This window comes from Leguminivora glycinivorella, chromosome 11 (assembly GCF_023078275.1).
Source record: "Leguminivora glycinivorella isolate SPB_JAAS2020 chromosome 11, LegGlyc_1.1, whole genome shotgun sequence".
Taxonomy (NCBI): Eukaryota; Metazoa; Arthropoda; class Insecta; order Lepidoptera; family Tortricidae; genus Leguminivora; species Leguminivora glycinivorella.
In genome coordinates this window covers 10,885,640-10,900,399 of record NC_062981.1, presented here as the reverse complement: position 1 = coordinate 10,900,399, position 14,760 = coordinate 10,885,640, and the positions used below count along the sequence as shown (strand labels likewise).

The 14,760-nt window shown below is 37.9% G+C and overlaps 1 protein-coding gene across 8 annotated transcripts in view; it reads right to left on the bottom strand.

The window, feature by feature from the left end:
• Positions 1-14,760, bottom strand: part of LOC125231467 (rap1 GTPase-activating protein 1) — a 359,035-nt gene that overhangs the window by 15,918 nt on the left and 328,357 nt on the right. For all 8 annotated transcript variants that reach the window (XM_048136943.1, XM_048136938.1, XM_048136944.1 and 5 more), the window contains one exon: positions 11,617-11,798. In XM_048136943.1, coding sequence (XP_047992900.1) covers positions 11,617-11,798 — 182 coding nt within the window. The remainder of the gene's footprint in view (positions 1-11,616; positions 11,799-14,760) is intronic.

Below are 14,760 nucleotides of genomic sequence, written 5' to 3'. Positions count from 1 at the left end.
CCATTGTCTACACCATTGTGTTTTTACATTCCTCTGAAGAGAAATCTCCATACTGGCTATTAAATCGGCCTTCAATTTATTTGTTCGAGTCCCCTTACAAGCCAATTCGAACTTGTACTAACATCAAAGCGATATTAGAATAATATTGAAAGCAGCAGAAAGTAAGTTATGAACACATTTCCGAATATGTCAGTGACATCCGGTACGTGGTAAGGCTGAAGTATTAGGTACCATAGTTGAGATGCTTGCGCGAATGACACAGCTCACTGATATCCATACTAATATTATAAATGGGAAAGTGTGTGTGTCTGTTTGTTTGTCCGTCTTTCACGGCAAAACGGAGCGACGAATTGAAGTGATTTTTTAAATGGAGATACTTGAAAGGATGGAAAGTGACATAGGCTACTTTTTGTCTCTTTCTAACGTGAGCGAAGCCGCGGGTAAAAGCTAGTGATTCTATAAATCTGAAGGCTGTATCTTTAGGTATTTAAATAATAATTATTTACCTAACCACAAAATTAAAATTTTGAAAATACCCCCCCGACCTCGACATAGTGGACCGATTTTCATGAAAAATGGCTAAGAACACTCCCGACTAACTCAGCTTTCAATAAAAAAAAACTAAAATCTTTAAATCGGTTCATCCATTCGGAGCTACGATGCCACAGATAGACAGACAGGAAAAACAGCCAAACAGACAGATAGACAGACAGACAGACACGTCAAACTTATAACACCCCGTCGTTTTTTCATCGGGGGTTAAAAAAATCTACCCTTAAAAAGCTGCTTAAGCCTCATGAGATAACTGAAAACATTAGGTACACGACCAAAAGAGAAGGTTAAAGACAAGTCGCTCAGTGACAGATCTACTGGGTTTTGTAATGACAAAGGTTGTAAACAAACGTTCTTGTAAGTACCTTAAAGTACAGCGTATAGTATCGGTTGGATACACATTCGAATAGCCCCGTGAGCCGGTGCGGCACCTAGAGGGCCCATCATCTCTGCAACGAATTGTCCTCGAAGACCTCGAACCAATTCCGCGTTATGAAAGAAGGCATTTGCTTATTGCCCCCATTTCTCTTTTGTCAGTTGCGGCTGCGTCAAGAGATTTAATCTGCGCGAATTGAAAAATGAAATTGGTGCAATGATTGATGTTATTATAATTTCACTTTTGAAATTAATTGTGAAGTGCGAAGCGAAATTAATCTAAGTTGTTTCGTAAGATGTCGATGGCTGTGAGCTCAAGTCTTTGTTTTTTAAAATTTCGCTTCATAATCACGTTTCGCTTGATTATGTTGTAATATTTTCACAACAAATTGTAATTGAACCCTTTATAGGGCGCTGGTCTCAAAAATAACACTCGACAAACATCAGTTTTTGTATTTTTTTCTTGTACAGATTGCTTAAGATAGGCTTGAAATTCACGATTTTTTAGTATTTTATGCTAAGCCGTTAAAGGTAATCTGATACTTTAGCTATAAAATCTAACGGTCATTTTACACCGTAGAGCGGTAATGAAAATCCCCCATTCAAGGTAACAAATTGACAACGTCCGAAATCCCTTACGTGCCAACCCTAATGTATTTGCACGTCAACCCCCAGCATAGAGGAATAAGTAAGGGAAGAGTTGTAACTCCATACATCAGTAAATGCGAGTTATTTGTAGTGACATCTATCGTCATTCACTCGTTAATCACGCGCCAACTAGCGTAAATTATCAGTACTGCTACTCGACACTAGGTGCCGACAGTGTTGCGTTTGCCAAAAATGTAATATTAAAACAGTTTACAGCTTATATTATAAGCTGAAGTAATTGAAAGCAAAGTACTGATTAATAATATTAGCTAAAAATTGTTGAGCAATAGACTTTTTGTTCGTCGTGACGTCTATTGACAAGTAGCAGTACTGGCCCCGTAGCCGAATGGCATTTCTCCGACGCCAAACGAAAGCGATACGCCGCTGGCTCTGTCGCGCCAATACGCAAGCGCGATAAAGATAGATATCTACTAGCGCTTCGTTTCGTGAGCGTTTCGTGAGCGGATGTGCCATTCGGCTAGCCACCCTGATAATTTACGCTAGTTGGCGCGTGATTGACGAGTGAATGACGATAGATGTCACTACAAATAACTCGCATTTACTGATGTATGGAGTTACAACTCTTCCCTTACTTATTTCCTCTATGACCCCCAGTTATCTCGGCTTAGCGATCGGTTGCATTCATCTAGCCTAACTCCTCACCGCTATGACCCATCGACCTCCAGGGTTGGCACGAAACGGTCGTAATATTTTATGTAAATACGCATTTTCGGTGACGTTAACCATTTTGGATCTTATCTTGGTGCTTATGAGAGCGATATTTATGAGCTTTTGATGTAAGGTACTCTCATATATTTTGAGTTATTGCTAAGTATCAATCTTTACAATGTGTACTTACTATGATACCTTCAAAATGTATAAGAATTTATCTTCACGCGTAGATAACTTCAGAGCACGAAGTAACGAATTATATAATTATTTCCTTATGGTCGAATGAGTGTTCATTTACATAATATACCAATGTGTATGTATATGGTGCAATTATGACAAAACAATGCATGGGCATGATCTTTTCTTACGTATACCTAATTAAAAGTTCAATGACATTATGACGTTCAATTTAGATAAAAAGTGTATCTCTTTATATCAGATTGTGCAAAGAGTGGTAAATATTTTTAATATCCTTAAAAAAATGCAAAGATGCATATACGCGATAAAGCATAGTACTCACGCGAGGTTTCAAATAACTCGATATGTTCCACATAGGAGCATAAAAAGGAAAAAGTAATTATACGTTCGCTTGTTTTTCAATACAGCTCCGTTGAATTATGATTGATTTTCGTCTGCATTTGATTCTGAATATAACGCATTTTAGTATTGGAACGACTGTAGTAATCGGGCCAATCTACACGGAGAGAAGTTTCAGGCAGTATGGAGCCCGTTCCGCGTTGGTGGGCACAATTTTTCCCACTGTGTATTTTATTTTATTTAATGAGTGTAGTTCGACCCTTGCCAGGTGCTTGGTGCGTTTTAATTGGTGAGTTTTGGTTTAATTAATTTATCGGTGTTGTTATACCCACTAAACACTTTCGTACGTTAAGTCACGCTACAAATGGTTTGAGTAATGACTAAGGACTTTTTTAACTTATACCACAAAATTTCATGAGAAAAAATTAAAAAGCTTTCTTCTATAATTTTATTTGCATATCTCTTTCATTTCATCTGATGTCGTATAAAATGAAAGCTTTAATATTCACACTGTCTTCAATGCATTGTACATTGTCTTAGCGAAGTCGGTACAATGTCAGCTTGAGAGAGTAATTCAGAACGCCTGCCGCGCACGAATAATTTGATAGCTTGAAAAAACCAGTATAAAAGCGCTCTTTGACTACGCATAATTACTAATATCAAGGAGCCCCAACAATGGATAGACAAAGATTTCGACTCGTATACGTTCGCGAAGCCATTTGGAATACGCAACTCATAAGGCAGCGGACACACGGCTGAGCCTCGAGGGAAATAGGAGCCGGTTGTGATTCGCAGCAGATATTTCAGTCTGCCTTGCATTATTAATATTCACTCCGTACAATCAATTTCGATCTATTGGGTTGGTAAGAAAGTAATGAGCGAATCATAACCAATATTGTAATTTTTATTTAATTTATTATTTTAATCATTTATCAAAAATATAACGGCCTTCGTTATCTACTACTTGTCTCCATCGTTCTGGTAAAGAATGAATAGCATCGGCGAAGAAGTTCTTAGGTTTAGATTCAAAAAACTCAGCTATGTACTGTCGTAGATGGGCTTGATCATCGAACTTTTTTTCATTCAAGGCATTGCTTAGCGATCTGAACAATGCGTAATCCGTAGGTGCCAAGTCTGGAGAGTACGGTGGATGAGGTATCACTTTCCAACCTAGCTCCAATAGCTTTAGCCGAGTCACTTTTGCAATGTGTGGGCGAGCATTGTCGTGTAAGAAAAAAACTTTAGCATGCTGTGGACGATTCTGGCAGATTTTTTGGTTTAAATTTTCAAGCTGATTACAGTATACTGATGCGGTAACAGTCATTCCACTTGGTAGGAGTTCCCAGTGAATAATACCATGAATATCCCACCAAACGGACAGCATAACTTTTTTCGGGTGAGGCTCTGTTTTTGGTGCCTCTATTCCTTTTTCGTTTGGAGCTAGCCACTAACGTTTGCGTGTGTGATTTATATATAAGACCCATTTTTCATTTCCAGTGATAAGATGGTCCAACCAGTTGAATGTGCGGCGAAAAGACAGAAGTTGTATGCAGATATCGGCACGGCGGTTTAGTTGATCTCTATCAAGTTCGTGCGGTATCCAAACACTGTATTTGTAGTTTTTCCCAACTCGTGTAAATGTGTTTCTATGGTGACATGAGAGCAGCCTAACTCGGTAGCAAGAGTACGACTCGTTAGCCTCGGATCTCCTTCAATTAAGGTTTTTAATTTGGCTACATCAATCTTCACCGGTCGACCAGACTTAGGTTGATCTGATAATGAAAAGTCGCCACTACGAAACCGCTGGAACCATCGTTTCGCCGTGGCCTCAGACACAACTTCAGGAGCAACACGCTGACATATATTACGCACTGCTTCGGCGGCTGAATGGCCAGACTGAAATTCATATAGTAAGCAATGCTTTACATGCACTTTTAATTCGTCCATTTTCTTCCATATATTAGCTCGGCGACAGCTAGTGAATGACTGACGAGAAACTGTGCGACTCGCCCTTTATATACTTTCGACCATAGAAGATTCTAGAACTCTCTCAAAAATTTTATGTGGAATTCAATCGATCGCTCATTACTTTCTTACCAACCCAATATATATTCGAATAATAGCATGATGGAACGGGTTCTTAGTTTAAACTAGAGAGCATCAAAGTTGCATGGAAGCGTGCAATTGTTACAGACACAAACCAATTAAATAATTATGATCTATCGTATGACGCCATCGTACGATTTATTTACCCTGTTTGCTAACTTTATTGGATTACTATTAGTAAAATTAAGTAGAATTTCTTTTTTTTTATAATTTGAATTTAATTATATAATACTATAAAATTAAAGTCATGTTCAGAAAGTTATTATGGAATACTAAAGCAATACTACAACTTGGAAGTATAATGGAAGGGCAGCATCAAATAATTACTATTACTTCGTTTCATTTAGTGCCATTTTATTACATATCAAACGTACATTAACCTTGCCCATAGCAATAAAGGAAACCGCATAAAGCTCAAAATAAACCCATTACCTAATAAGGAAAGACCATAAGTATACTTAGGCGCCGCCTATGCGATACCGTTAGGCATTACCGAATGAAATATACACTATACAGCTCTTTATTTGTATGTATGAACTTTCAACACTTACCAGATTATTACTGATCCTTATTTCAAAGAAAAAACGGCTATGTTTAGTAAATATGACTGTATTTCATATAAAACACACGGCGGTAACGTTCTTTGCGGGTAAGAGTACGCAATAAGACGTGAATAATGTAATCTAAGCTTTATAACGACATCGTTCAACCAAACACGTGTGAACTTTCCCATACCCACGACCGATGCCTTACTTTTTCTGTTTTTTTCGTGTCATTCCAAATAGATAGTAAATATAATAGCTAGTAAACATGGTACCATTTTATCGGTTCGTTATAGTGTAAGTATATGACTTTTTAACCCCTGACGCAAAAACGACTAAGTTACTAAGTTTGACGTGTCTGTCTGTCCGTCTGTCTGTCTGTCTGTCTGTATGTCTGTCTGTCTGTTTGTCTGTCTGTGTGTGTCTGTCTGTGGCATCGTAGCTCCCGAACGGATGAACCGATTTAGATTTAGTTTTTTTTTGTCTGAAAGCTCAGTTAGTCGGGAGTGTTCTTAGCCATGTTTCATGAAAACTACTAGTATGTCGCAGTCAAGGGTTTTTTCAAAATTTTAATTTTGTGGCTATTCAATATGATATTAATAAGGTTAGAATACCTAGAACAAGCATAAAGCACCTATTTTTCTACGAATCACGGTCTTAATTCATCTCCCACTAAATCCTATTAAATAGACATTTTCGTCATGTAGCTGGTAAAATTAGTAATGAACAGTAAAAAATAATTTATTTACGTTAATTTAATGTCCCACCTTTTTGTCCAAGTTTCCCGGTCTTAACCAACTTCCCACTAAATACTATAAAATACATCGTCATTTTGGCATATAGCTAGTAAGTAATTAATTACTGGTAAGCAAAATACAATAAAATACGTTTCAAAATGTTTCGTAACATCGTACTTAAAGCACACCTCGGACACTGGCGATTAAATATATGAAAAGGCGCGTTCCTAGCACACAGTCTAAGCTCGTGCAGGTGAACGCGTACTATACTTATATTATAAGTGAAATATGACAGGTCGACTGTTCGCGTTTTTGACAGGCAATAACTGTGAGGTAACCGAGAGGGGGTTGGCGGCACTTTCAGCGGGGAGCGGGAGTGGCCATACTGTACGATAGTACTCTTTATTATAGATAGATAGAATACTCTTTATTGGCACACCTCAGCAAAAGATACAGTGGAGACAAAACAAATGATTATAAATAGAGGCAGACAACAGGCGGTCTTATCGCTAAAGAGCGATCTCTACCAGACAACCTTTGCTTAAAGTGTAGGTATCTGCATGCACATTGTAAACTTCGTGCCGATGCATAATGTTTGGCCAAGGAAGTTGTTCCGCAGACGCCGGGTCTGTTAGCGCCAATAGTGACTATGGAAATTGTAAATAAAGTCTCAGAAAAACGTACATACATAGGAGAATTCATTTATAAGACTCGAGTTATAAACGTCGGAATCTATTATAAAATCACTACACGTTTTCATACTTTTATTTACATAGCATCACTACTTTGAAAAAAATCTCGTATCTTACACTGCTCCTCAAAGTTAAAACGCAGTAAGTCTATATGCATTCCAAACATACTTATTACACTTTTCTTTTCATTGACAGAAGTAGATACAAGTTTTTTTTAAAGTAGTGACGATAGGACAAATCAAGAAAAATCGGAAACAAATATACGGGCTCCAACTCTTGGTTTATTAGAAGTGCATGAATATGACACATCGAGAAAAGTGCAAATGCGTCCAGGTGATTATTTCATTATATCGACTCATGATTTCTTCTTATGTATTACAGTCAGCTGCAGAGAAAAGTAGACCCCCTTACATACAAATTTGTATGATGACTGTACACAAAATTTGTATGTAAGGGGGTCTACTTGGTCTTAAACTTGTTTAGTACCTATGATGACTGTACACAGGTACTAAACAAGTTTAAGACCAAGTGTAGAATCAATCAATAAGGGCACACATAGCAAACACGACTATCGCATTCAATTAATTGAACTAAGACATACAGAACCGATAAATCTGGAGCAGTGATATATGGCACTGGTACTAGTAGACCTTTGACACAAGGCCCTGGCTTATAAGGAAACTATAGACGTGACAGGTCGCAGGAACTTATAAGGAGCACGAGTATGCACTAATTAATATCAATTCATACTGACAAAGACATATATAACTCCGTATAGACAGATAAAGTCTAAGAAAAAAACGTATCTCAGTACCATACAGAAAAAGGTACGGTGTCCTAGATGGAATTACACCTTTGGGGTATACGCTCAGCTAGATGGCGCTAATATTAATATTTGACATTTTAACACATATCAAGCTAAGAATATGGGCCAAATTGTCAAAACTGAGGTTCAATAGTTTGAAGTGTGTGTCAAGAGATGGATGGAGTCTGAGGACTGTAATTACACATTTTACTTCGACAGTAACTCTCTTTAATACTCGATCCTCTTTGATACTGATTACATTGATGTAAGGTGCATTACGGTAGCATCGAAGCACGTAATTTTAGGCGAAAACATATATAAACCAGCAAAGCCCAGACCTTTATTAATAATAATGGGAAATAAAAGTTGGAACCATAAACTCCCACGACCTAAGTTTAATTTCTTATTTTGAATTGAAACTGTTCAATCTTACAAAAGATATTAAGGTACAGCGGGGCAAATCTCGACTTGGGGGCATATGTAACTGATCCATTTTTTCCATTATTACGCTATGATGTTAAGTTCTACATGTATCCACTGAACACGCCTACCATAAATAACCGGTGTACAATCTATTTAATAATGCAAACATTGTAAATCATGGAAAAAATGGACCAGTTACATTTGCCCCCAGTCGATATTTGCCCCGCTGCACCTTAATGTAAAACAATTCTCAACAATATAAACTTAGTCCTAACATATCAACTAGAGCAATACAAATAACAGCCAAATATATCAAGGCAACTTAATGAGAATGGAGACGCTTTAGCGTAATAAGAAATTGCATACATTACTTAGAACACATAAACTTAGAAAAGTGAACATAACTTAGAACACGTCTTAGTAGTATTCAGAGGAAATTGAAAACTGAATTGTATATGAGCTGGATCCGTTAGTACTGAAACAGATGATCAGACGGTGCGATTTTTCGAGTTCCTAAGTTACACTTTGAACTGACCTTCGACCTTCGTTTGACATTTTATTCTTGAAGTATTGGTTAGAATTTTGCCTTAAAAGTTTAAGCGTGGGTTCTATCATTCTATGTATAAGTTCCAAATAATTATAATGTATGGCAAACAGCGTAAATATTCTATGTAGAATTTTTATTGAAATTGCGAAATATCGTCACTACTTTTAAAAAAACTTGTATCTTTGTCTGTCAATGAAAAGAAAATTGTAGTAAGTATGTATGGAATGCATATAGACTTACTGCGTTTTAACTTTGAGGAACAGCGAGGAGATTTTTTAAAAGTAGTGACGATATGTCACCGTAATTATTTTTCTATTTTCTAGAAATCAGAAAACTTCTGCAAAAAGATGGCGTTTCTAATGTGCTCTCTCTCTCTCACACTTTGTCACATCAAATTAGATGCTTTTATATTATTGGGCGTTAAAGCGTCAGTACCTAAACTACCTAGACACTATTATGTACTAACAACATGGAGGGTGCCCCTGGGAATACGCCGATCAGACTGACACACTGACATTGACGAAACGACATTGACCCCTTAATGCTAACTGCCAGTGTCTCTTGGGTTCTGTATTATTTACACGCAAAAAGGTATGCTTACTAAACTGAACTTTAAAAATGGACTAAACTTTTATAAATAAGATACAAGTACTTAACTTACCAGACTTTGCACGATATAAAATTCATGTTTTAAAAGACAAATGTGTCTCTTGTGTTTTGCCAAACATACCTAAGAATTTCAAAATTAGTTTGAAGCTAGTCTTAAGTCCACTTTTACTGCAAGTCTATCATTTAAACGGCATTGATGACAATTTAATGTCAAGGAAAACTGGATAAAGGACATCATTCTACAATAGTCCTTTCCGTGCTAATTGTAATTAACAAAGTATTGATTTCCAGTTGATTACAAAACAAAAGCTGTAGGTAATTTGATAATCCTTTTCTTAACGATTACTTACCTAACTATCCCATTCAACGAGCATTCTGAATAATCCGTTAACGTAGATTTACGGTTTGATTACTTTCTGTTCGTGCGAAGCTACAATTATCACAAAAACAAATAAAAGTATAATACTACCTACTGATATCTACTGATTTATTTCCTTTCGCGTAAGCATTACATTGGTTCTTCCGCACAAGTATTACCACATTGTTTCCGTGTTTTGCCCTCAATTATGAAATACTACATAACGCGAAGCCAAAAAAGCTTCCTCGAACTTGGCATGGCGTACAGTTGGCAACAGTCTGTTTTATTTGCTCCCCGCAGACTGCTTGGCGCGCAAATGTCAAGGCAGATGGTCCGCGTAAAACACTACCAAATTATCTTGAACGTCACACGGCATCAACGCGCAAACATAACCAGTGCCATCATAACCTGGCTGGGTACCCGTTTCGTAATGCGTCTTTTTATTCCCGCCTGACCACTCGAAGAAAGTGCGCGCTGTTAGTCACGAAAGCAATTAAATCGTGATTTTCCGTACTCTTTATCTGATGCAATTGCGGCGTTTTGTCAAAAGATTGAACCTTTTCTGAAACGTGATTTGACGCACGATGTTTTGATATTTTTTACTTATTTCTCACATTCCATAGCGCTTCAAACGTTATCAGACTTCGCTAATACGAATTTGGTCATACCGTACATTGTTGCGCAAAGCAAATTGGACGGTGTTATGGAATAGCGAACTAAGCGCCAAAATCCGAAAAAAAAGTTATGAATGCAGTTCGGATATAAATGTGATAATCTATAGTATTGACTATTTCTTTGTTGAAAAATTATGCTTACAGCCTTATTTTAAGGGGTAGAATCAAGCGACACGTTAAAATTTGTATGGCCCTGTGTACTAAGTCGTTACGTAAAAACGAATTGAACGCCAAATTTACTTTTACAAATTAAAATAAGCGTATATTCTAAATCGCAAAATCGAGTTAAACGCCATAAAGATGTTATTAATTCGTTTTGGTTTAAAGTTTTGATGATTTATAAACGCAATATCGATTTAACCGCCCTAATGGTGTCGTTTAATTCGTTGTTACATATTTGAAATTGCAGGATATTTCGCTTAATGAGAACTAAGTATCAAGCGGTTTTGTTATATCATAATAATATCTTATGTGTGTAATCCTGGCTAGTACTAATGAATTATTATTAGTTACCAATTTTGCCATATATGCTGATTTTTTTGACATTTATTAAAAAAAGTTGATTGCACAACAAAACTAAATTGTTAGACGGATTAGTCCTAATCATTGTGGAGGAAAACATTGTTGTTGATTTATTTACAATAGCACTATTTACTCAAATATATGGAATTTTATTTTATTCCAGTATTCACTTTACTTCTAACAATTTGCATTAAAGAATCAAGCGACAAAATATGTCTCATAGTACGCTACGGCGAAATAAATTAACCTCATCGCAGTATTAGTTCAATAAAGAATCAAGCGGAAAAACGTTAATAACTTCGAAACTAGAATAGGTATGGTGTTTTTTTTTTTCTATTTAAATTATGAACACTTTTATAGGTTCAATGTCAAAATTAACTTTTTTGCTTTATAAATGAACTTACAACAACTGATTCAAATTTCAAATCTTTCTAGCTCATTTTCTCGATTTCAACTAACTGTCGCTTGATCGCTTATTCCATAACACTGTCCAATTGAAAAGAAGCAGCGTGACAAAAGACCATTAAGGAAGATTCCATTCTTTGACAATGTTGGGATGTTATTCGTGCTAAGTCTTAGCACGCCCAAGCTTCCAAGAGCTTATTATTATATTCTAAAGTATTAAGGTACATCCAATTTAAAAGCCAAATTCTAGTACCAAAGAACATAATGATTATTGACATTTTGCTGCCGAGCGAGCGTAGCCTGCAGTTTACTTGGCGATATTGTGGCGAGTTCAACATTACGAATTGTCCTCACCGCCTATATTTCCACTCGTCTCTACTTAAGAGACAGAAATGAAGACACATATGCTTACCTTGCCTAAGAAGAATCGTCTGTAATACTTCGCGATGTCATCTGTGTCGATGTTGTGTCGGCGACCAGCCTGCCGTGGAGTCCCGGGCTGCGAGCGCGGCTCGTGGTCCTCATCCGGCGTCTCGTCGACGCCGTCCACCCAGTACCCTCCATTGGGAGGCTGGACTATCGTCGGTGGGGTTCCTGGAGAGTGATGAGATTGGTTAGTTTGCTTTCTTCAAAACTTGAGAACCATTTCGAGGTAGCGCTATTGTAACTATCTCTATTAGTTCAATTACACCACGAACCCTATAGCAATGATTTCGAGTGGGTAACGTTCTTTAATGTGTGCGAGATGATCTAATTGTGTGAATTCAGCAGTTCTTAAAAAAAATTATACATAGCCACGTCAGCAAATTTTAAGTGGTCCTATTTTGTTACCAACATTTAGTACATTTAGTATAAGTCGATAATATAGTAATATATACAGGATACTCGTAATTGTTATAATTAAGAAAATACAGATAGATACTAGCGAACCTTAATGGCGGATTAATAACGAACTATTAATCAATAAATAATCATACTCCATACACGTGTAGGTACTTATTTACAAAACTTAGGTAGTCTATAAATAGCCAAAGAAGACCGTCTGTAGTAATTAGGCCCTAATCCATCAGCATTAACGACATATAGACGTATAGAGTAGAAGTCAAGTTGCATAATGACTTAAGGAATATTTTTTCCTACCAATAATAAAGATACAAATGCAGCAAATGCTCACAAAATACGTGTTAGGTTTTAAAGTAAAAAGATCCTTATTTTCAACGAGGAAGTCACGATGGCCAGTTTTTTGCATCTTTACACATTGTAGGCGCAAACGTCAGAAAACAAACCAAGTTCTTTAACCAAGGTTGCCATTGCCACTGTGTCTTTTTTGAAGAAGCAAATCGATGATATAAACATTATAGGTTCTATTGTATAAAACGAAGGCCGAATTCGTAATTACATACCTATTAGTAGTACCGCCGGTCTCGCCTAGCGCGTAGTGACCCTGCCTGCTACGCCGCGGTCCCGGGTTCGAATCCCGGTAAGGGCATTTATTTGTGTGATCAGCACAGATATCTGTGTTGTGTTATGTTCCTGAGTTATGGATGTTTTCCATGTATATAAGTATTTGTATATTATATAATAAGCAAGCACTGGATAAAACTCCACGTTGTAGAAAAAAAATAAATATCTAGGTTTAATAATTAGTCTGTAATTCCACTAACACTATTTTATAAGTTAAATGTACATGTTACTAACAGCTATGGATTTTTATCCGAAATAAAATTGTTTTATTATTATTTATTCCTCTTTATTCATTTTAATTCTTAGGCTAGGTTTTATAATATGATTATAAAAGTAAAATACAAAACCACATACAAAACAATACAAAATATATAAACACATTATAAAAAACCTAACCTAGGGTGCCGCCAGCAGCGGGGCAGGGCCCAAGCTGCCGGTGGTTAGGGCTGCAGAGAGGAACCGTCGGACTATCCGCGCTGTGTCCAAGATCACCGCCTTCTGCATCTGGCCCTTGATCCAGCCATCTAGCGAGAGTCTCTTAAGATGTTGGTCGAGACTCTTCGCTATGAGACCGTTCGCTGAAACGACTATCGGAACAATGATCGTTGATTCAACATCCCACATGGCGGTTATCTCGTGAGCCAAGTCTAGGTACTTACTGGACTTGTCCTTCTCGGCTTTCACGAGATTCTCATCATGGGGGATGGTGATGTCAACGAGCACTGCCCGGCGTTGCAGTCGATCTATTATCACAATGTCAGGCTTATTGGCTATAATAGTCCTGTCAGTGATAATAGATCGATCCCAATAGAGCGTGGCACGACCATTTTCGAGAACCGGCGCAGGTAAGTACTTGTAGTACGGTACTTCGCGGTCCACAAGGCCATATTGAAGAGCAAGTTGCTGGTGAATAATCCTGGCTACGAGATTATGTCTGTGCAAGTACTCGCCGTTAGCAAGATGAGAACAACCGGAAATGATATGCCTGAGTGACTCTCCGGGACGGCGGCATGCCCGACAAATGTCGACCGTACCGTCCTTCAGGATATATTTCCGGTAGTTGTTCGTCATCATAACTTCGTCCGCAATTGCACAGGCAAAACCCTCGGTTTCTCCGAAGAGGTCCCCGAATCGTAACCAGTTCACCGATGCGAGCAGATCTACATCGGGTCCCGTGAGGGCCTTGTAGAACCGCCCGTGTAGCTGCTTGCTCTCCCATACCGCCTTGCGGTCCGCAGTACTTAGTACCACAGGTTTGCGCCAGTTCTGTTTCGCCAAGGAGAGCGGCGTGAGGTTTCCGTCCACTGCCACCACATCACGATGCATCCCGCACTCGTTGTTAAGGAAGTAATTCCTGAGATTGTACACCTCACGGTTGTGGAGATCTTTGGCGTTTAGGAAACCTCGACCTCCGCACTTCCGTGGGATGTACAATCTCATAACAGACGAGCGTGGGTGTAACATACGGTGTGTGGTAAGCAGTGAGCGGACCCTCCGATCCAGGGCGTCCAGCTCAGTCTGGGTCCACCGTAGTATGCCAAAGGAGTATGTGAGTAGAGGCATTACCCAGGCGTTAAAGGCGCGCACTTTGTTGCCTCCTGACAAAAGACTGTTAAGGACTTTTGTGAGCCGACTGAAAAAGCGCTCCTTCACCGACCGTCTAATGCCAACATCCTCAATACCCAACGACTGTGACATACCAAGGTACTTATAGGTTTCTGATTCAGAGATAGATCTGAACGACATCGTCTCAGAAAGTTGTAAATTTTATTATTATATTTATTATATTTATTTATTATTAATATATATCGTTGTCTGAGTGCCTGCAACACAAGCCATCTTGAGCTTAACGTGGGACTCAGTCAATCTGTGTAAGGTCCTAAATATTTATTTATTTATTTATTGTCGGCGTAAGTGAACGTTACTTTTCTAATCAAAGTCATAAGTTTTGTGTTCAAAAGTATACATCCTCCTATATTTCAAAATTTGCCAGCTTAAATTTCACTTTAGTTCCACTTTAATTTTACTTTCTTTAAATGTTACAAGAAGTTAAAATGTTTATGAGTATGAAGCGGGTTGTCAGGAGGATATG